Raw genomic sequence first — 24524 nt, 5'->3', positions numbered from 1 at the left:
CCGCATTTTAGCTTGTGGCAGGGACTGAGTACATCTCCTACAGAGAACATGCTTTTGATCTATACCTTCCAAGAATTACTTTCCCTAAACCCAAAGATTCTTTTGGAGGAGCACATCAAGAAAAGAGCCTCACGTAAAACAGATATAACATCTGATTTCTCTTAAAAAGATGATGTGCAACACTTGAAGAGAGTGACCATTATCTCTTTCTGCGTTTAAAAAGAGCATTTTATTCATCTTACACCCTTAGGAGTGTTCATCACAAGTCATTACTTGAATGTTTAAAGAATTGGAAAGTAATTTGGGATTATTTATCATTTTTACTTCCGCTCAGTAAGTTAGTTAAAACCTACTCCGTTCAGAAAAAGCTTAAATATGTACTGTTTTATACATTTATTTGTAGAACGAATCAAAATATTTTTTAAATTTTTAATATGTATTAGGGTCACCCAAGGTAAAATGGGTATAAAAAACAGCATTTTTGATTTCAGTGACCCATAGCAGAAATATCATGAAATATAATTATGTTTTTGTTCAATATTCTATACATTGTGTATCCTAGGTCTAATTTGGACATAGTTTGTGTTAACTTTTTACTTTAAATTTAGTGTAAAGGGGTATACCTATTTTACCTCTGTGTATACCCATTTTACCCCGTGCTTCGGGGTAAAATGGGTATACACCGGGGTAAAATGGGTATACACCGGGGTAAAATGGGTATATGCTTTTCAAAGTTGAACTACACTGTAACTAATGGAGAAAATTTTTTTTAATTGAGTATAATTGCATTGGAGAATCAAAACTTTAATCCAAAACAACCACAAAAAATGTTTACAGAACCAAATTTATGAACACAAGGTGCATTGGCAAAGTCTTGCAGTTTGGCTGTGGTAGTATTTTTACCACTTTGTGATGCCTGCACAATATCAATGTCACCTTTCTTGGGGAGCACATAGGATAATTTGGCAGATGATTTTGTAGCAAACTTCTCAGTATATTCACCTTCAGCTGACATTTCAGTGATTAAACCTATGAATTCCACAAATTTAACAACCGGCCTGTCGCCAATTGCTGGGATGAACAATTAGGAGAACCACTAATTTTCACTCCTACTTCATTAGTTATTTTATCAATTATTGTTAATGTCTTTTTTTTAATTTATTTAATTTATGTGTATTTATTTATTTTTTCTGCTTTTGTTTGCCTCTTGCCTGTTTCTGTACAATTTTGCAGCCACCTGTTCTGTAATTAAAAATTCTCCCACCTTTGTTTGGACTCTTACTTTTTTTTTTGTAAATTTTTCATTTCCTTACCAGTGTTAAAAAATGGCTGTGAACCAAGAGGTATAGCAGGAGGATTTAGTTATTCAGTACAACTTTGCTATGAGACATAAGGATTCTGTTGTGATTGTGTGTGAGGTTGTACTTAGACTATGCTCTGAGCATGGGAGGTTGGTAGTTTTAAAAGGAAATTAAAAAGACAGCGTATTAGCGATCAATACTTACTATGTTTTTTAATATGTAGCAATGAACCATATACATAATAAACTTACAGTAAATTACTAACTTACAGTAATCATGAACTATATCGATAATAATCGAAAAATGTAATACCTTTAAGTACTAATTGGTGTGAGTTATAGTAATTAAAATAAAACAAATAAAAACAGAGTAATTATTTATAAAACTTTTTAAAACATACTTTTAGTTTAAAAGATGAATAGTATCTAACATTTGTCTTGCAAAGATAATTTAAGTTTTTTAATCTTCATGCATTCAATGTCTTTAACTCGAAAATGTTGGCTATACCCATTTTACCCCGTACAACTAAAAGTGCTATAAAATTTTTGTAAATATTAAAATTTACTTATTTTTTGAGCTTGTTAGAAAAATTCTTTTTTTATCAAATCCAAATAAAAAATTTCCGAAAATCTTCCTGTAAATTTTTTTAGAAAGAAGTTTATGACTCACTATAAACACATCGTTTTGTGTTCTGAAAATTAAAACTGTTGTTAAGCCTGGTAAATGAGTTGCGAGATTTTTTTCCTCAAGTCAAAATGTTGCCTGATATGTAAACATTTTCATCATATTTTTTTATTTTCAAAAAATGTTGTCCAGTAGAATAAAATCAAGAAAAATGCAACTATACCCATTTTACCCCGGCTACCCATTTTACCCCGGGTCCCTCTATTTATTTACTATAGGTGACACTTTAAAACCCTGCAATTTGATAGTTTTAATATATGTATTTGAACATTGAAAAAAAGTAAACCGAATGATTTTAAAATTACGGTGTTTTTTATTGCTCAGTTAATTTTGTTCGGTTACTTTGTTAACGAAAAAATGAACTAAATTCTGTTTTTGTCAATATAAATGCTATTGCCAGTCTTATGAAAGCGTTTAAAATCAAATGCAAAATTTTAAACACGCAAATACTAAAGGCAGAATATAATTGTAAGAAATAGTTTTAGAATTCATCACGCTTTTGAAACGAACAAAAAAGAATGAAAAAACTCTCTAAGCCCCGTGTAGATTTAAAGTCCTATCGAGATTCAGCCTTACAGATTGCCTGAAAAGTTTGTGATTGCGAATTTTAATAGCAATCAAAATACTTGCAATATTTAAAAGGAAAAACACGGGGTGCATGCACTACATTTTGTGAATTTACTATTTACAAAATCAAAATTTAATTATAATATATAAAGTTGAAATATTTCATGATACTTAAATTTTCTCCATTACGACAGGCTAGTGAAAATTAAAGCCTCGTGAAAATAAGGGCTTTTTAGTATTTAAATTGACATAGGATAAATCACTTAAGTGGAGGGCGGCTTTAGATTTCAAAACTGCCTAGTTGCTGCATGAAGCTAAATTTAGCCATGGGGCTTGGCCATCCCTCCATAGCAGAGGATTTGGCTTTCAATGGGTCAGACAATTTTTTGTTCTTTGAGAAAAATGAAACTTTTGCTTTCAACCCTTCTGTTCAAAAGCAAATCCTCCCTTTGAATTTGAAAGTAACTGAGAATGCAGTTAACATACATTTATTTAAAAAAAATTCTAGTTTTATAAAGTTATGAGTACTAACGTCAAAAGCAAAAGTATGCAGTTACATCTGTACATAATGCATAGTATATCAATGGTCTCCACTCATCCCTTGTATACTTATGTACCTAATAGGAAAGCAGCATTGATTTAAAATAAGAAAAAAAAAAAAAAGAAAAGCCACATAGCAAACTTTCATTACTTTAAAAAATATAAGTTTTTAAATTTATTAAATCTGTGATTTTTCTATAAAGCTTTGCTAGTTACTTTGCATCAATTAGATTTTACTCTTTACAATAATATGTAAAATTCATGAAACATTTGGGGGGAACCAAAACCAAACCAAAACCACTTGGTTTTAACTGTGGTTTAAACCAAACAACCCTGATACATTCCATAATTTTTGTAATGTTTTTGTAGAACTTATCATCAGTAATTGATACATAATTATAGAAGTTTAAAAAAATTATATATATATTTTTTAAAAATCAGGAACATGACTCTGATAATTTTCAGAGACTTTTCAAAAGTTAAATCCCCTCTCCCCCCCCCCCCTCCCAACACTAAAAAAAAAAAAAAAATACATTTATCAGATACAGAACAATTATTACTCACATTTATCATTGCATATATAAGCAAAGCACATTCGATAAAATGAAAATTCACCCCACTCTATCAGAACAAAAACTTACATATGTGACAGTTCAATTCAGTACTGCAAATTAATGTTTCATGAGAAATAGGATTAAATTTAATAAATTCACAATGCACACTACACTTATAACCTTAATTCAAGATCTCGAATTTAGTTGGAATAAAAACAGAATCAAGTTATAATTGATATAAACATGATCGGAGCACTTGACAAATTTGTAAACAAACAATACGTAACAATTTTAGGACTTAATGTTTGACAGAAAAATTAAATTTATAATCATAAATACAAATTGATAACAGAAAGACAAAAATGAAGCGAAAAAATTCACTTTTAAAACCATAAATATTTGCCACGAATACCTAATTTCCCATTTATTCTTGAAAGACGCGCCATTTGCACAGCACAAAACAGGGAAATTTGAATGAGGATTGAGAGAGAAAAACATATTTCAATCCATGATCAATTGATAATGTTTCAATTATGGTAAAATGTATGTGTTACTCAAACCAAGAAAACTTGTTTATTTACAAATGAATATTTCCCCCCCACGGCTACGATTACGCGAATTAGCACACATCGCGCCTGTACAGTATAGGAAACATTAGCAGCATTCCTGAGAAGTTGTACTTCAGGCAACTGTACAGCTTTTTTCTAATTTCCTACACTTGTAAAATATAAACATGATCGAAAATGGAACATATTTAAAAGACTTTAGCGAGAGATATTGCGACATTACCCATTCTCTCCGAAGGCATCCCTTTTAACTTCAAAATCACGCGCCGACCATTGCCATCCTGTATAAAAGCCCCCTCCCTTCAGAAAAATTTGCGAAACTTCTATAAAAGTGACCTGGCAAGTTTTTTCCGCGATATTTTTTTTCGTTTCTTGTTGAAATGCTCGAAAATATTACAAAAAACACAAAAGGTTGCTTTTTCAGGACTTCTTTTATGATTGAAAAGTTTCGTCAAATATCTGATTTTGGAAATTAATGTCCCGAAATTGTCAGGGCCTGAAAACTAGGCCGTGGCCTAGGGCCCCCGATATTTAGGGGCCCCCAAATGACTGAAATTACTTTAATCTATGTCTAAAATTGTTTCAATCAATGGCTAAGTTATAAAGTTTGAATGCAGGTGGCCCTAAATAAGTATTTGGCCTAGGGCCCCTCGATATCTTAATCGGGCCCTGGAAATTGTGAACTTTTAGTACTAAGTGTGCGTATAATGGAAGAACAAGAAACGAAAGTTTGCTATGAAAAATTTCATTAAAAACCGAAAACCTAAGGCTTGAGGAGAAAATGCCGGCAGCTGCTTTATGAGAATAATTTTTTACCAGTTCAATAACTCATCTTTAACAAAATATACATTAAAAGATTGAAATAATTTCGGTAGAAGAAATATTATAAAGCAATGACCAACTCTGATTTACATAGAATTACCTGAAAACTTATTTTCATTTATGCTCCATTATTATGCTCGTTTGCTTAAAATGAATTGTTTCTTTATAATTTTAGATTTATTTTATTTTTATTTGTTTGACTCAATCGAAACAAAAATGTTGCTGCTCATCTCTTTCAGGATTTTAGCAATAAAATCCAGGTTTTACCTTCATTTACTTATTTCATTAAAATAAAAGGAAGTAATCTAATATTATGCATTAATAAAAAACATAGTTCAAAACGAAAAGTTTTCCGAGTGAATTTTGCACCAGATGGTTTGTTTTAGAAGGGTTATGCCTTTAAAGCACTAAAATTTATAAACACTTATGTTTTTATATATAGATATCATATTTGGTACTTTGTTCATGATCCCTCTCCCTTCGCTGTACATTAATAAGCGTTGTTAATTAAATCATATTCTGTCTTATTTGAGAATTTTCAACACACTATGTTCTGTATGTAAACATTTCAGGAATCATACTCAACACAAAATTTACCACGACTTTTTTTTTTGGGGTCAAAAGTAGTAAATATTCTTAAATTTGGCCCTTTGAATCCGACCGGTTACTAACCGCGGCATTCTTTGACTACCGGTTATCACACCGGTTACCATTTTGAGCAGTTGATTGGTTGATGTAATCACGTGATATCCTTAGCTGTCACCTGATTAACTAACCGGTCGCTACCAGTCGTGCTTGTCGAACGCACTCATTATGGGCAAAATTGCTGGATCACACACGCTATAGAGTTAGCACTCCAGTTAAATAAACTCTCTAGGCTCGGAAGCCTCGCTCGTTTGTTTTGAGAAAAGTTGTCAATAGGGAATTTGCGCGTGCTCGACTTTTGAAGCAATTTTTTGCAAAGTATTTAAGATGTCTGGTGTAAAATCTCAATTAGCTGCTCTAAGTAGTCTAGGAGGCACGCCAAAAGATCAAGCCGACAGGTATTTGATGAAATAAATTCTCTGAAATGTTTAATTGCACTTCATTTAGTTCCATGCAGAACAACGTTTCATAATTCTTTTTCCCTCGGACCAGTTTAATTTGAAAAAATGATGAATTTGAATTGTGAGATTTTGATACAGTCGCCGATAGTTTTCCCCCCCTGGCATCGCATTATACACGTTTTATTTTTGCTATATATCTGCAAGGGTATGAGTGCCTACTCAATGACTTCGAAAAAATTGTTCGCAATTGAAAATACTGCCTAAAGTCACAATTGTCGAAGACTTCTCAGAAAGAAATTTTTTCTTGACACTATAAATAAACTACTCATGCAGGGATGACACCCGTAGAGCAAAGGCGCACCCCCACCCCCTAGATTTTGAAACCCCCCCCCCAAAAAAAGCAAGAGACCCCTAAAAATTTCAATGGCACAGTCTACGCCATGACCCCCCCCCCCCACCACCAGGTGAGCACCCTGACTCATGATTTCCCAATAAATTAATGCTATTGTGTTTTGTTGAAAAAACAAATTTTCATAGTTGTGTAGATATGTGTTTTGAGTTACACGAAATTCCTCTTTCAATGTGGCTTCTCTTGCATATTCACTACACAGAAAACAAAACGAAAAAAGATACAGAGGCTACCTGAAGACCCCTAATTAAGATATTTGTTAGCACTCTGCTAAACACTTTTCTGGGTTCTGTAATCGAACCTTATAAACACTAAAATTCACACAAACTGCCAGTGACAGCTTAAGGGGTGCATGGTGACCAGCCACTCGGTGCACAAAATATTTGATGGGGGGCAGAGCACATCGCTCCTTAGATGAACAGAAGAAAATTCAAATGTACAAAGGAAAAAATATTTTCTCTCTTTTTCTAATTAAAATCAAAACTACAGTGAAACTGTTCGTCAAACTTTAATGAGCTGAAAACTTCCACAAGCCGAATTGAATATTTATTCCATGACCATCAATATATTTTCCATGGTAATGTAACTTCATTACATGAAACCATTTCCCTTTTCCATCTCCCCCTCTCCCCCGTCAGTGCATCAAATACCGTCTCTGCAAAGTGGATTTAGTAAATCTTTGACATGAATTTACAAAATCAGAGGAGCTTTTTACAAAAGAAAATAAATATTCCTTTTAACACAGATTTTTCGAATTTTGTAGTAAGTGATGGAGATTGGAGGGGATTTTAGTCACCGAATAATCTGTTTATCAAGATATTCAGGGCCGGATTTGGAAGTGTGGAGGAAGTGGGTTCGAAAAGATCATCATATTTTCGAAAATGTCTGATACTTTGATATATATCCGAATATTTTGATATATAGGCTATATGTATATATCTGATATTTTTGATTTAAAAAATTTTCATTCAAGTCATTTTGTCAAATAATTTTTAAATTTTTGAGCTCAAGAAGCGAGAAGTTGTAAGGATGACCTGCAAAGTCAACCATTTTTTGGGATTTTTTTTTGCTTACTTTACTTCTCTTTAACTCATAGGTACAAATTACAAATTAAATGAATAAAAAATATATATATGCATCGCCACTGAAATGCTCAATCAAATAAAAAATTTATAGTAAATGGATACTTGCAATCAGTGCTTTCTGATATATCGATATTATTATTTTTGTGCAAGCATTCTGTGTAGAAATACTAAAAAAAAAACTTGTCTGGGAGAAAAAACGTAAAATTTGGTGACCCGTGAAAGTTAGGATAGTTTGTAAAATTTTTTATTGTGGGGGCTCCTTTGTTGTGGAGGCCCCGGGGCAGTAGCCCCGCCTGCCCTCCCCTAAAACCGGCCCTGAAGATATTTTATGGAGCATAAGGGGGGGGGGGGGTGGAGTTTAATGGGGAAAACGATTTAGCTGATGAAGAGAGGGAAGTACTTGATGAGAAGGTAATACAATTACCTTCTTTTGCCGTGGCTATAGAATCCTGTCCTGATATTCCCGGCTCCCTCTTTGATGTATTTAAGGACTTTTTAACAAAAAAACAAATTTAAGCAATATTTATTTTCATGTTTTTTTTCTAATAATATTTTTTAAGTATTTCAGTTCAAAATTTGTTTTTTTTTTCCCAATCTAAACAAACTCTTGAATTTTTATAATTATACTAGAGGACCCGACAGACGTTGTTCTGTTCAAGCTTTGTCAATTGAAAAGTTGAAAAATTTCAATAAACTATCAGGTGTTTCAACCGTTTTGTTGAAAAAAATAAGTAAATCGAAAATGTTTTAAGCTGCTTGGTGTCAAAATGCGTATATTTATTACAACTTGATTTATCTAGTGCCCACTGAGCAGGTGTTTTATCAACTATTTTTTCTCGCGTATTTCAAAGATGTTCAGAGATTGTATGGTGTGTTCCTTTAGCCATGCTCAAAGGATGAAAATCATCTTCAGATATTAAGTTTGAAAAAATAACTTTCCCATCTAGTAAAAACGGGAAATCCCGCTGCAACGTCCCCCTATAAAAAAGAATAAAACAATCGAATGGATATAGTTTAAAGAATGATAAATGTAAAAACAGTTCCCTGAATAAGCGAAAATCACTCCCCTCCCGATGTAAAATAAACCCTTTCTTCAATTAAATAGACTCAACATTCTTTAAAAAGCAAAAACAATTCTTTGCAGTTTAAAATATTTCACCAAATGAACAAAAGATACAACAAATTATGTTAACAGTAGTAAACAAATAATCACGCAACTGTATTGTTATGGCCGAGGTCCCCAAGCCACCAAGTTCCTGTAATCCAGCCGATCAGTGAGTGAATCGAACTCCGACCGATTGGCGGTCCCATCTTTTGAACGAAAACCTCATATGTTTGCCTAATTTGTTCTTTCCACCAAAGTTAAAAAAATTTCCACTGCACTGATCTTGTTGTACAGAACTACCCTGTTGTAATTTATCTGGACAAAAATAAAATTTATTTCGTCTTCAAGTTCCACCATCTTTTCCTTTAATAATGTACTGATTAGTTTGATAATCCTTAAAGTATTTTTGCCATTCGTGCCAAAGCTCAGATGGATTTGAACAGAGAAACGAATGTTGTTATGTACGGTAATATCCAATCATTTGGTTAGGAAAACCTACAGCACCGACACTGTCACATGGTTTAACTGGTGGTTTTAAACATGGTTAAAAAATACGCGGTACAGATGTAATATACCCCCCCATTTGGCGACATTCGATTTTTTTGCACAAAATTAAAATATTTTTCTCGCCAATGAGGCGATAATTTTTTATGCATGGCATCCCTGGCCAAACTAACCTGTGTTTAGCAACCCGAAGGCAATCTTACAGATCTGTTCAAACTTGTTTACTTGGGTTGTTTGGGTTTCACGCAGGAGAGATATGTGGTGTTGTTTCGTGCAATATACCTTACAGGAATGCTTATTTTGTGTTAGTTTAAATTCAGTAGTTGTGTTTTGAAGTAAAAACATTAGAAAATGCCAGTTTCTTCAAACTTGAAGGTTAATTAAAAGTTAACTCCAACGTGGTGTGTATTTGTAACGTTCCATTGTCATATGATGTATTGTTTTAGACTAAGTGTGAATATTTATACAATATAAAAAGGTAAGTTCTTTATTTTAGAAGTCAAAAAAACCTCTCACTTTCAAAATTCTTTGTTTTTACAAATCCTTGAGGGGTTCTTGTAGTTTTTAACTTTATTTTTACTGTATGTAAATTAATTTTACAGAAATAGTACGGTTATTTTGTTCTAAAAGTTAATTCTTATCGATGCCACGAATTATTTAGACATTCTATTAACGTGCCTCCTTTAGGTACTGAATTTTATGTTAACAATTGAAAGTTCTTTCGGTTGTACTCTTAAAAATGCTGAATTTTATTAATAAATCTGCACAATAATGGTGCATATTTCACACTTAAAACTGTGTCATTATTGTACACTGAACGGAAGGAGCCACCCTTGGGTGTCTCCATGAAAATATACATAACTGTGACCATACTCCGACTGTAATGTATATTAACAGTCGGAGGGATAACGGACCGAGCGGAGCGAGGTCCTGGCGAGCCAGAGGTCTCATAGTACTTTCGTAATGAGACCGAGGCAGGGCCGGCGAGCCGAGGTCTCATTACGAAAGTACTATGAGACCGAGGGCTCGTATCGCGGAGAAATGATGAAAAAAAAAATTAATGCATTAATTTCGACTCGTAATTAATACAATAATTTATTTCATTGTATTTTAATATGTTTACAAAAAACCCCGGCCCTGTACATTTTTGAAGCATATATTCGTGATGTTTTTTGTTGTGCTTTTATGTTGTTTTTATATATATTGTGTTCTGAAGTGCTTTGATCATGTTTTTTTATCTGATTTTTTCCTGTTGGCGCTAAAAAAGCATCGCTAAGAACGATGTATGACATATGTCGTCATACATCGTTTTCTTGGCGACGCTTTCTTGGCGCCAACAGGAAAAAGTCGCCAAGGGTGGGGTATATCACATCAGTTCCAAATACGCGTTTTGCGTGAACCCAGTAAAAGAAATGCGATTTCTTCCAGTACTTTACTTTAAAATATATCACTGGACCTAAAATCGTTGCTTTCAAGAAATGAAGGCTTCACTCCCTCTCTCTACGTTTTATCTATTCTCAATTGACATGTCACAGTAGGGAATTTCATTACAAAAAGCAGAGCTGGCTTTCTTATTGTTCTTTGGCAACGGGTTAAATATTTATTTCAGTTCTTGCTCAACAATAAGTTTAAAAAAAAATTAATCATTTGGGAGACATAACCATCGAATGTTTAAATTAATTAATTACTTTACAAAAACGTTTCCGATTCGATCCATTGCGCTTCGAAACCATGCGTGCCACAACTTAATTACACACAAAAAAATTGATCAAAATCGGTCCAGCCGTTTAAAAGCCTTATGGTGACAAACATCCACAGAGAAGATTTTTATATATTAAGATTATATGTTAATTATGTTGAGTTCATGTATTATTTACCTCTGATGGTTAGGGAGAGATGGGGTACATTGAACCGCGGGGCACGTTGGACCAGTCTCATTAATTTTAATACTGACCACCCTATTTTGTGGATAACCGAGAGTTTACTGTACATTTAATGAGTTTTGGTGATAGTATTTTATTTGGTCCCAAAGTTTTTGTTTTCTATTTTGATAAGCTGAATTTTCTATAACTTGAATTATGTTTGCTTTCCCTGCAACTTTGACTTATTGAAGTTTCACTGTATTTAGTCATTTAGGGATTGGGGGCCCTAATTGGCTTATTTGGTCCCTAACTGTTTGGGTGCATTTCAATTCTATTAAAAGTGAATACAGTGGCACTGAAATACGTAAAAATAACAAAACCTTGGGGAGTTTTTTGTAAAAAATCAAGGTAGAAAAATGTCACACATTTTTCTACCTTGACTTTTGGGGCATGCTGCTACATAATATTGTAATTTTAGTCTATTTACTTATTTATTCTTTGATTAAAAACCTATTTTAATGCAGGCAGGTAAAAATCTCCAAGTGCCAGTCTGCCTGACAAACAATTGAGAATGCTTTAGTGCATGCATTAAAAATGTGAAACAACATCGCTTTAAACTCATGAAATTAAAATCTTTTAGGTATAGAAGTGTTCTGGATAATATTGTTAAAAGCAGCGGAGAAGAACTTGTAGAAGGATTGAAAGCTTTCGTTGAAGCAAGTAAGATTTTCATTTACTCCATAGAAATAAAAATGGATGGATTTTCTTTTGTGTGTTTATGTATGTTTGCCGAATTTGGACAGAGGTCCTTTGATGGACAGGAATTCCCATAAGGGGGTTTTCTTTTATACAAATCTGCAATTTGTATTGGATCTTTGCCAAGTTTGGTATTGATGTCCTTTGATGCTCAGGAATTCACATAGACGGGTTTCATCATATTTATGCAAAGAAATAATGTCTGAATTTTCGGAAAAGATAAAAAATTCAAAGAGGCCTAAAAATTCATAAAATTGCTCTTTTTTGCACATTGATAGAAAATTTTGCATTTTTTATTGTTTTATTTAACCCTGACTGTTCAACATACCTCACTGTTGATTCTTTCTTCAACAATAACTTTATCAGTTGGATGCCAGTACATTTTAGATTTTCCCCTCATTGTCCTGAAATCATTTGTTAGCATCGTGTTTCCATATTTTGTTGTCTCATTGTACAGGATGTAGTTTTTAAGAGAAAAAAATCTAGTAATTTAACTCATTTTTGTGTTTTAAAAAAGGGGTATAAATTATTTTTATAGACAAGTGCATCTGAAATGTAATTATTGCTGTAGGCAGGTTGAAAATACCTTGGGCAAAAGAGAATTTTCTAAGGACCAAAGAAATTTTCATTATTGATAGGTTTATTGTAATAGGCTGTATTTTATATGCAGGTGTCACTGTAGTTACAATTATTCGTTTTTTTTTCGAAAACATTTTAAAAGCTTATATCCCACCCACCAACGACAATCTAATAATTAAAGTTTCTTACTTTCTTTTCGCAAGCATTGTTGTATTCCTGGTTATTATTATTATTACTTTCTAATAATTGTATACATATTTTAATCCTTTATGTATTTTTGAATGTATTCTCTTCTAGTTGTTAATGAAAACGTCAGTCTTGTGATATCTAGACAATTGTTGACTGATGTTGGAAGCAATCTTACGAAATTAGCAGATGATGTGTCCAAATTAGTTTCTCACTACACACTAGAAAAAGTACAACCACGTGTAGTTTCGTTTGAAGAGCAGGTAAACCTTTTTTCTTTCATATTTAATAGTTACTAAATACAAACTTTGGACAATTTAGGTGGTGAACACTTTACAATATTGAAAAATATGGAGTAGCTTAAAAACTACTCAACAAATGTTTTTTCAACTTTGAACATGATTAAAAACAAAAAGTAAGCATGCAAAAACTCGTACAGTGAAACCTGTGTAAGTTGACCACTTGCGGTGCAGTACTTTGGTGGTCAACTTAGACAGGTGGTCAACTTATAAAGGGGGTAATGATTTTTTTTTTTTTTTTTGTCATTTCTTGCACCATGTATTCATTTTTTGATTGATTGACACTTACTCTTTCTGTTCAATTCACTTTCATTGTTTAGCATTACTTTGAAACAATAATTTAAAATGTTATTCAAATATTTTTAAAGATTATTTTCCCGGAATGACGCATAATGTGTCATGCAAATTTAAAATTTCAGTAAATTGATCAAAAAAAAAAAATATGAAAAGTTACTCATTTGATATTAATAGTTCCTAAAAATTCATAGCTTCTCAAAAATTACAAATTTTTTATACATTTATAACCCCATGATGATCTACTTTTCAACAAAATAACTCCTTATTGAAGTTGGCGCACTTATCAGACACTAGTTTTAGAAATTCCATATGTGTCAGCTATTTTTCTCTGGCTTTCTCCCTTTTCAATTAATTTTAATATTTCATATCTTTTATCAATCTCAAGTTCAACTAACTTTCTTTTTGAAGCCATTTTATGTAAAACTATAACACAAAGAGCAACAAGTTGGAAACTCATAGTTCAAAAAAGCAGTTGAAAATGAAAATGTCGTATCTCTTAATCCCTTGCACCAGAAATACTGCAATGCAAGTAACTTTACTCTTTAGCACAATTCCATTGTTGCCACAAAATATTGCAACTGGAAAAAAATACTTTGTACTACTCTATAGGGTTCTTAGTAGTTTTCCCATGTGGTTAAGCTCAAAAGGAGGTTTAGTTATGCTGCTGTTAGTCCATTTAAATGCTGTTAGCCATTTAGTTAGTAAAATGCTGGTCTGGTATCAAAAATATTCTTGGAAAGCTTTAAAAAAAATAAAATAAAATAATTTGCTAAGTAAAATTTTAAAAATAAACCAAGTGGTCAACTTACAAAGGGTTTTTTACAATACTCCAAACCAAATTTGGTGTTCATTAGTGGTCAAGATAGACAGGTGGTCAAGATAGAGAGGTGGTCAAGTTACACAGGTTTTCCTTCATTAAATAACATAGGACTAATTCCGTTCCTGACAGAAGCAGTCAACATAGACAGGTGGTCAACTTATAAAGGTGGTCAACTTTACAGGTTTTACTGTACTTTCTTTTTAAAAATTTTGTTTACTTGTCACTCAGGGATCATTCTGTATCATAGAATGCTTATTTATACATGGATATAATTTTTAAGTATTTGTTTTGCTATGTTTTATTTCTGGTGTATATTTTCTAAAAATATCACTTGTATTCATGAAGATATTAACATTTCTTTGAAAAATTCCATTATTTATTTTTTTTTATTCTTGTATAATTTTGAAACTTTTCAGGCTGTAATGTGCGACACCTTTAAGAATCACTTTGCATGTAATTAAAACTACATGCTAAAATTTGAAAACTAAGTATTAAATAAAAAAAGATATGGCTTGTTACAAAAGATAAAATTTCATAGCACTTGTGCAAAAAGTATTTTTAAAGAAAAAATGATTAAATAGGCATTTCTATTTAGTTACTTATGTGAGAAGAAATGCAGTTCAGTACATAAAAAATGTGAAAGGTACATTGCTTATATTAAACTACATTTTAAATTACTCTGAAAAGAATTGTATGGTGAGGGGCTCTCATAATTTTATTTGCAGAAGTTCTAAATTTTAGTTTGTTATGTGCCAAATTATTTTTTTAACTGTAAACTAATTTAGTCGTCTTATTGAACCTTAGAAAAGCAATACCCATTATTTTTCAAACCTGAATCCATCAGGTTTTTTTAAGCTACAAATCACCTATGCATGCACTAAATCCTCATGTTTGATGCTACACTTTCAGTACTGATTAAGCATTAAGAAAAATTGAAAAAACTTGATACCATTGAGGTTATTATTTAAAAAGTCATTGTATACTTTTTTGTCATTTTATTAGTGCTGTATATTTGGTTTGCTGTGTGCATAATGTAATAATACTTATTATTTAAGTCAAGGTAAAATTTTTATTCAGGTGGCAAGTATCCGACAACATCTTGCGGAAATATATGAGAAGGAACAAAGTTGGAGAGAAGCAGCTAATGTTCTTGTTGGCATACCTTTAGAAACTGGTCAAAAGTAAATTTTTAGTTATTTTAGTGTCATCAGTATTCATGTAATGGCATACTTTTTTTACTGGATGATTCTACTATCACATGTAGACTTTATATATATATATATATATATATATAATAAAAGTGGAAAATATTGAAAAGATCACACCAAAAGCTCATAGATGCGCAACGCAGCAAAACTAAAAAGCCAAGTAAATATAAAATAAGTAAGCCAAATTCCAATATCTTTTCCTATTTAATAGCTTTTTGCAATTTTCCTTTTTATCATCATTATTTTTATATAATTTGTTTAATATTTGGAATTTGGCTTGCTTATTTTATATATATATTTATATACAGAAGTGTGAAAATTATTAGAATAATTGTGAAATTTATAGTAAATCCTTGTTATATCAAAGAAATATTACATTATTTTTGAAATGTTGATACATTTAATCTTGCGAGGGCATCCTCTTATTTTTTTAATAAAGATTCGATCCGTCTTGGCATTCTTTTTACAGTGAAAGACCGTTATAACGCCGACCTATATAATGCAATTCTCTACAAACCGCACAACTTTTCGGAAGTAAAGAATAGGTTTTGAAATTTAAAAAATAACTGTTTTGCTTTGCAAAAATAAAAAGGGCTAGGCAAATTAAATCTTGAAAGTTTTTCATCTTTCCATCATAACTCAAAGTGTTTAAAGGAAATTAGTATTCACAGTAAAAAGAAAATATCAGATGGCTCTTGAAAAGGCAGCTGTTATGCAAACCATGAAGTTAGCAGAAGTGCAGGATACTGCACTTTCTTTTGAATGTGGAAGATATTTATTTGTGAATAACTAATAGTAAAATATTGGTGTTTTAATACTCATTGCAGATAAAACTCATTCTGAAGTGCTAATATACAGATGTATTCTGAATATTAGTTTCAAAATTTGTGAAATAATCTATATAATGCAATAACCTGTATGACGCAAAAGCTCTAGTCCGAAGGTGTACATTATAATGGTCTTCTACTGTATAAGTTTTTGGCAATTAATTTGTATTTCCTCGTCATGGTGCCAAATTTGAAGGAGTATTTCTGTGAGACAATTCTTGTTTGTGAAGTTCTATTTCTTTAATTTTTTTTTTTTTTACAATAGTTCAGATATTCTCTGTTAGGCTCATATTTGGAGAGTTTTGATGCTGTGGAAGTGTTTTTACATATTTTTTCGCATTCAAAATTTTGGTCACAGATAAAGCTTCAAGACACAGAACTCCATTGTGCATGAATATGAAGTCTCCAATAGGAAACCAAACTTTTAACTTTAAAACCTTTGTTCAAGCACTTTTTCATGCTGATATTCGGTCCTCATGCCTTCTACAATGTTTTAACATCCAGCATTTTGAGCGGAAATCACGCTCCATTCCATAACTTGGGTGGTGTGTTTAACCATTTGCATTATGCGATTCGGTGAAAATACTTTACTGGCAATTCTCCTGACATACTGACTACTACCTTTTGGTATTTTAAGCATTGATTTATCAGAAAACTATACCTAAAAGGTAAAAAGTACCTTAGTGCATGTAATTTGTTGAGAAATATTCTCATAAAGAAAGTTTTAGCCGCATTTGTAAACAGTTTTGAATCTTTAGTCAGTATGCAATAAATTTAATTTTAGGAAAAAGACTGAACAACTTGAATTTAACTGAATAATTGAAGGAAAATCAATATTTCTCACCTTGGTCCAATTACTAGTAAATAGTTATTGCACAATTTTTGCTCAAACAAGTCCCTTTGTTGGAGTCCAGGTCCCCCTAGCAAATTTGAGTTTTGCACTCTTTACGAGGATAACAAGCACCGAGTTCAATGGAGATGAGTTTTCTACGAATAGAAGCATCACATACATCTACTCCATACACTTGTAGAGATATTTTTAGTTCATGATCAGTTGTTTTTCTGTTAGTTTTGGCACTATGAATTAATTTCATTTCTTTTTTGCAATATATTTACTTTTCTACTGCATTTCCCTACTCTTGAATTTATATATTTACATTTGAAATTCAAAGATATTTTTATTCTACACACAGATGCTTGCAAAATGTTTAGTTTTTAATGATTTCTTGTTGTGTATATTTCGGGGAGAGACACTTTATTGCAGCTAGTTTTTTAGACAAAAAAACACTTTTTCGCTTATGATCATGCAATAGTTCTTTAACAAAAGATAAAAAACTGCCAATTGTAAACTAATTAAAACTGCGAAAAAAATTGCATCAAGATTAAAATTATACTGATGCCAACCCATGAAAAGAATATAAAATACTAGCACAGCAAGCTGACAGTTTTTAAATTTATTTTAAATTAGATTGTTTGAATAAACACATGCTTTATGCAATGGAAACAATTTCATTACTTTACATCAAATGTTTCTCTATTCTATAAATGCCAACATTTAAAAAAGTAATGTCTCCAAAAAGGAGTGAAAATATGATTAGAATAACAAAACATATTATCCTTCATGTATTATTACAAGTATATACAAAATTATATAAGAAAAACTGAAGAAATAACAATTATTCTAATGATTTTCACACCTATGTATATAAATGTTGGTAAATATGTATGTATGTTGCTCCAAAACTCAGAAATTACCCGTCAGTTTTGGCTGAAAATTTCTCAGTTTGTTCTTGTGAGTGCTGGAAAGGTTTATAGACCAGTTCCAAAAATAATTCTTAGTTAAATACTGTTTAAGGCTATCACAGCCGGCGTCAATATGGGGAGATAACATTTCCGAGCTTATTGGCCGTGGTCTAATTGGAGTAGAAATTCCGGACGTTTCGGCTTGCTTTGCTGTGAAGCTATAGAAATTTTCAAACACCTCTTTAATATTCGGTAAATTACCACCCGTTAGCCAGGGCTAAAGCGGAAATACGTGAAATACACTGCCAGCTCAGTCATTTCCAGCCGAGGACTGCAGTTTCGTGCTTATTAGCACTCATCAGCCCGGCATAGGAAAGTGACTGAGCTGGAGATTCAAAACCTCTTAAGGAAGCCAAGAGTGCGAAAAAACTGGTAGCTAATATAGAATTAGCAGACCAGACAAGTGACCGAAGCAATGGTTCGGTTCAACTCGAAGATTGAACGCAAGGCAAGGTATCTATATATATAATTCTCTTACGTGCCGGCAAATGAAGGGGTGAATTTCTAAACCTCTGTTGGCAACACTTCGCCGATAAATCATGTAAACAAACTTCTACGTTGTTTTGAAATCTTGAATCACAGAATACTCAACGAACTTTTTTTTTTTTTTAGATGAGTTTGAGTCGGGCTGTGGCCCATTTCAACCTTAATCAGCAAAGAAAAGCTCAAAGAAGGCAGGAAACCGTTCTTGAATCCAATTTAAGACGAGCCATTTCCAGAGTTGTATTCTCTGATTCGCTGCCGATAATTTTTAGCGGCTGGGGAATTTTCAGTCAGCAGTTCCTTCAACAGATCAGGTGCGTCACACAATGCCGGTAACCGCACCTTTCCGTCATGGCATTAGTATATTTATTTGCAGTATTACGCTCTTTCTGCCAATAAAGAGCACCACAAAATTCGCATTCTTCACACATTGCTCCACAATCATGTTCATCGGCAATGTTGTTTTGAACGCGTAGGCGCTTTGAGCGTCGTCTATTCTCTGCTTCAGTACGACAGTTCAGTTCAAAATGAATAACCGAGAAAGAATTTACTTTATTCCTTTTATTCTCAGCTGAAAGGTTTCGCCAAATTTGTTTAGGGTTATAGTAGTTTTAGTATTGTGCAAGCAAAGTAGCCTTGGCGAGTTTTCGCGTTTTTAGTTAAACCATTTTTTGTTCGTGACGTGGCAAGGATTCAGAATAACAACAAGAAGGACAAACGTTTGAGAAAATATGTTTGGTGCTCTCTGAGCCTGTTTTTAGTCATGGCCAGCTCTATGTGGCATTATCAAGAACAAGATCTTTTGAAGCAGTGTCAGTTGCGGCTCCCAAACGGGACATTTTTAATTGTGTATATGAGGAAGTTTTCTCAGATTAGAATATATAAGAGTGTAAATATGTAAATATATAAGAGTGTAAATAATGTAAATACATCCCTCGGGGGAGCCTGTAACCCCTAGAGGGCGCGTCCCCAGGTGGCGGATAGGGGAATGCCTTCATTGGTTTTCCAATGGGTGGTAGAAGGGAAATAAAATACCTTCCGCAGACCAACAGGTAGAAGTGCAATCTCTCCAAAGCAATGACAGACACTTTTGTATCTATAATGGTAAAGTTGTGCACATTGCCAAGGCAGTCATCTTACATACAGCAAAGTTAAACTGTCGAAAATCTGGCTAAAGCAGACAAATTAACATTATGAACGTAATTTTCATATTGGTTAAATGGATGGTGACCTAAATGCAATTACCAACTTTAATTTTTACGGAAAATTTTAGCTAGGCTAATGTATTGGCATACAGCGAGCGAGCGAAGCGAGCATGGATCGCGAAGCGATCCACAGGGAACTGCGTAAGCAGTTCCGGGGGTTGGCGAGCGATAGCGAGCAGGGGGCGATAGCCCCCTAGTATTCAGTAAATTACCACCCATTAGCCAGGGCTAAAGCAGAAATACGTAAAAAAAACCGCCAGCTCAGTCATTTCCAGCCGAGGACTGCAGTTTCGTGCTTATTAGCACTCATCAGCCCGGCATAGGAAAGTGACTGAGCTGGAGGTAATTTACTGAATATACCTTGCCTTGCGTTCAATCTTCGAGTTGAACCGAACCATTGCTTCGGTCACTCGTCTGATCTGCTAATTCTATATTAGCTACCAGTTTGTTTCGCACTCTTGGCTTCCTTAAGAGGTTTTCCATCTCCAGCTCAGTCACTTTCCTATGCCGGGCTGATGAGTGCTAATAAGCAAGAAACTGCAGTCCTCGGCTGGAAATGACTGAGCTGGCGGCGTATTTCACCCCTTTAATTTCAACAGAAAAGAGGAGAATTTCAATTTACCAAAAACATGGCACCCTGCCCTTATATCCGCTCGCCACAACAGTCTAAAACCTACTGTGGTCCCATCCAATCAGAAACCGGTAGCTACCAAGGCTTGTGAATCCCATCCAATCAGGTACCAGGATCACCCAGCAGCTTGAATCTCATCCAATCAGGAACCTTATTCCACCAGCAGCTTGAGAACGCCTCCCAATCAGGACCAGCAGCCCAGCAGCAGTTTGCTTAAATACCGGAGCCACCGAAGCCAGGAATCAGTCTCGCCAAACTCAAACCACTGATGATGGCTGCAACAAAGCAAGCCGAAATGTCTGGAATTTCTACTCCAATTAGACCACGGCCAATAAGCCCGGAAATGTTATCTCCCCATAAATTCGTAGTTCTTTTTTTATTCCAATAGGACACAATTTCACATAAATTCCCTAATATTAGTGTGAAAAAATACTTACACAGATTAGTATTAAATGTCTATCAAAAGCGCTGATTTTTCTGCTAAAGATGGTATCTGTTCAAAATTGGTAAGTTGAATAAAAGACGAGTTATAAGCATTTTAGCTCCATGTTCAAAGGCTTTCATCAACTCAATTCAGCATTTTGTGTATCATCTCAACTCCCTGTTGATAGCTAGAATTGTTGTATTGCTGAATATTTTTTTTTCTTTTGACTGTTCAAGGCTTTTCTCAAGTCAAATCTTAAAGTAACGTTTTCCCAGAAGATTGGTAAGTAATAAATGGATTTGGCTGATCATTTTCCATTTTAATGAAACTTTAATGCAAGTAATGGATTTTTAATTTATTTGTGCTGATTGGACGCTTGCTTGTTATCCAATCGACCCACAGAAATCTGGTCAAAATTTTTACAGAAAGATTTCAATAGCTGAGGCAGTTTTTCAACTGTCGCTGTGTTTGAAACTAAAGACATTGTAATACTGTTTCTCAGCTTTCACCATGTAACCAAACTATCGCCATTAAAAGAATCTTTAAAACTTTTGTTAATATGTTTCATAATCCACCAACTAAATTAGACAAATCTGTAAACAGAACAAAAACTTCCATTCGTCGTTTTGCAATTTCCAACAATCGCCTAAAATTTTACTACTTATTTTATAAACATTTCTGATGAAAATGTTTAGCATCATTTTATGGTCACCAAAAGTATCTCAGCATTTGGTGACAATATCTTTTTGACGAAAATTAATAGCAAACAGTTCTACAAAGTAGGGATGGGGAGCATTATCCAAGGTATCCCAAATCAATTACCGCAGATTTGGTAACATTTGAAATCGCAGTAAGAACTCACAATAATTGAAATTTGCCAAAATAACTAAATCATTTAAAGGGGGTAAGGGGCGGCTATATCAGGGTGGCGACAGATCAGGGAAATCAGGGAAAAGTCAGGGAACTTTATTAATCAGGGAAAAGTCAGGGAAATATCAGGGAATTTTGAAAAAATTACAAAAAATCAGGGAAAATTGATTTTATGAAGAAAAAAAAAATTTTTTTTGCTTTACAAAATTAAGTACTTTAATTCTCTACGAATTTTCCGCCAATTATCTGTTCAAAAAAAAAGAAGTAAAATTAATGAGGTGCGATTGTAAACTGCCGCATTTGTGCATCTTTTTTCCTCAACGTCAAAGTATTGAATCTTACTTATTAACCACAGGATGAACTTCCTAAGATTGCTTCTGTGTCTGTTAGGTTGTTTATTTTACCTAGCTTGTAATTTCCTTTTACGCTTTCAATGCTACGTAAAATAAACAACCATACAGGCAAAGAGGAAGCCTTCATTAATGCCTTAGTTCCTTGACTTTATTCCATTGTCCAGTGTCTTTCGTCCATAAGCTCATTACGTTTTGCATTGAGAAAGGCGTTCCCTGAAACGCCAAAACACGTGTCTGCTGAAATCGGCAATTTGTGCTTTTTTGACGTTGTTTTTTCTTACTTTAAATATCTTTATTTTTTATTGTTAAAATGCTGTATTCATTCATTAAAACCTATGTTCTTGATCAGAGAAAAGCTCCCTATTAATGGATGTCAAATGGTTTCATCTGTTTTGGATAAATATGTCAATTAATTATATAAGAATAACTACATTACTTCTATTCTTTCACTATTACTTGTTATTATTGCAACAATTATTATACTGTTTGGAAACTTAGTTCAAAATAATTTCAATTACTTTTTAGTTCTATCATAAATACACATGTTTTTAAGAGTAATTTTAATAGTTTCTTAAAATTCTTATGCTAAATGGTTTCTGGAAGTAAAGTTTTTTTTCTTTTTTTAATTTTCTCTAATCTTTCCATGTAGAAAAATTTAATATACTGTTTCGTAGGAGGGTTTTTTCCCAAAAAAATGACTTGATATGTTTACAATACTGCATTTTATACAAACATACAATGGGTTTCAAGTAGAGCAAAGAAAGAAAACCATTATTATTGGTAATGTAAATCAGGGAAATTTGGTGAACTTAATCAGGGAAAAGTCATGGAACTTTTTTTCACAGTTCCTGTCGCCACCCTGTATATATTTTTGGACGGTTTGTACTTCAATAGCCATATAGAAAAGGTTTTAGACTATATTTTCAAAAAAACTCTATTTTCTGATAAATCTTTTTAAACAAGTGAACTTTAATTCCATGTTTTGGAAATTCTTCAAATTTGTGTATGTTTAAAAGTCATTCTTTCATTTCTAAATGAATACTATTTTGTTCTTTGTACTTATTGCTATTTTACTTTTATGAGTAAAGAAGAAGTAATGATTGTTTCTCATAATTATTACTGACCTAGGCAATGCTAGGTATTTTTGCTAGTGTTTATATATCTACAGTCATAGGCGGATTTAGACCGAAATATTTGGGGGTGCAACAATAACAGGGATCTGGGGGGGGGGGTATTCCCAGAATAACAAGGCAGTGGCGAAATCAGAAAATAATTTTAGTGGCACTTTTAAGGTTAAAAAACGCGATGTAAACCATATTTAGTAAGATTAGGAGATGGGCAATTCTTAACATTTCAAACTGCAGAAGAAAAAATCTTAAACAAAAGTCGATATTAGAAGCAATGGGTGAATCCAGCTACTGGTTTGGAATGGGGTTCACGCCCCAGAAAAAATTTGAAATAGTAGTTTTGAAAACGCAATTTTACAGTTTTTGGTGATATTTTAGCGGCAAGAAAGGTACGTGTGGCTCCAAGGCTATTTTTAGAAATTTTAGTCTTATAAATGTGATTATAGTCTATATTTATAGTTTGGGTTAGGAATGAGACTCTTAGATTGTCTCCAATCGAATTTTTGAAAAGCAGATAGCAATACGTACCTCCCCCCTTCCCCGCGCTACCTCTTTAACTTTTCATAATTGAAGTTCCAAAAATACCATGGAGGACAATTTTTGATGCTGTTACTGAATGAGGTATTCTGGAGCTCTCCCCTGGAAAATTTTTGAAATTGAAGTCCTAAAAATGAAATTCTTCTGCAATACTCCATGGTATTAAAAAAAAAAAGAAAAGGATTCTCCCACTTAAATATTTCGAAATAGTAGTTTTCAAAACCAAAATATTAACTCTTTGATGATATTAGAGAAAAGGGTCGGAGGCCCTTGTTCGAATATTTTCCAAAATTAAAGTCTAAACACATGAGTGTAAGACCATATTTGGTAATATTAGGGACACTGCATTTTTTCAAAATTGAAGCTCCAAAAACGCAATTTTAAACGATTTTCAATGTATTTAAGTGATTAGAAGATCTTCCTTGGAAATTTTGCAAAAGTGAAGCCCAAAAAACGAAATTTGAGATACTCTGTAATAACTTTGGTTGGAAAAAGGGCTTTGGAGAAGAAACATTTTGAAGACTAATAGAAAAAATGAAAACGAAGTAGAAAAAAGGAAAACAAAAGGGAGGGGGGAGAAATGAAAGAAAGAGGATTGTGCGAGGAGGCACACAATTTGTCGCCAATAATCTGAAGCTGTTGAAAAATTTAAATGTCAATATTTCTTTTTGAAAGAAATTAAGATTTTTTCCTCAATTTTCTTTTTTTTCGTAAAATAACTGCGTTTTCCCAAAATGAGATCTTTTCTTCTCTTCAATAATAAAGAATATTTTTTTAAAAACATCTACTCAGCATTTTGTGTGGAGGGTCACCAGTCTTGTGCCCCTTCCCCCCTGGATGCGAGCAAAATGTCCGGGAGTCCTCCTTCAAAACTTTTTGAAAATTTACCTTAAAAATGTTGTTTTTCGGTTGATTTCGGGGTAGATTTTATTGATAAAGTTTCTTGCAATAGCCGTGGTTTTTTTTTTTTTTTTTTTGGACTTTATTAGCCATTGTTGTTTCAAAATAGAATTGGTATTGATATACGAATAAATACCCATTTACAGAACATGCAATTATTCTATACAATAACAC

General features: G+C 33.1%; 2 protein-coding genes across 2 annotated transcripts in view; one reads left to right on the top strand and one right to left on the bottom strand.

Moving 5' to 3' along the window:
* LOC129226040 (protein lin-54 homolog) overlaps nucleotides 1-4503 on the bottom strand; it is a 48727-nt gene extending 44224 nt beyond the window's left edge. The window contains exon 1 of the mRNA XM_054860616.1: nucleotides 4436-4503. Within this exon, the coding sequence (XP_054716591.1) occupies nucleotides 4436-4454 (19 nt within the window). The 5' untranslated portion in view covers nucleotides 4455-4503. The remainder of the gene's footprint in view (nucleotides 1-4435) is intronic.
* Nucleotides 4504-5934: 1431 nt separating this feature from the next.
* Nucleotides 5935-24524, top strand: part of LOC129225683 (COP9 signalosome complex subunit 4-like) — a 35918-nt gene continuing 17328 nt past the window's right edge. The window contains exons 1-4 of the mRNA XM_054860159.1: nucleotides 5935-6077; nucleotides 11686-11765; nucleotides 12678-12829; nucleotides 15060-15163. Coding sequence (XP_054716134.1) covers nucleotides 6007-6077; nucleotides 11686-11765; nucleotides 12678-12829; nucleotides 15060-15163 — 407 coding nt within the window. The 5' untranslated portion in view covers nucleotides 5935-6006. The remainder of the gene's footprint in view (nucleotides 6078-11685; nucleotides 11766-12677; nucleotides 12830-15059; nucleotides 15164-24524) is intronic.

Source organism: Uloborus diversus, chromosome 7 (genome assembly GCF_026930045.1).
Source record: "Uloborus diversus isolate 005 chromosome 7, Udiv.v.3.1, whole genome shotgun sequence".
Taxonomy (NCBI): domain Eukaryota; kingdom Metazoa; phylum Arthropoda; class Arachnida; order Araneae; family Uloboridae; genus Uloborus; species Uloborus diversus.
The sequence above is the reverse complement of the archived record's forward strand: the minus strand, read 5'-3'. Positions and strand labels throughout refer to the sequence as shown.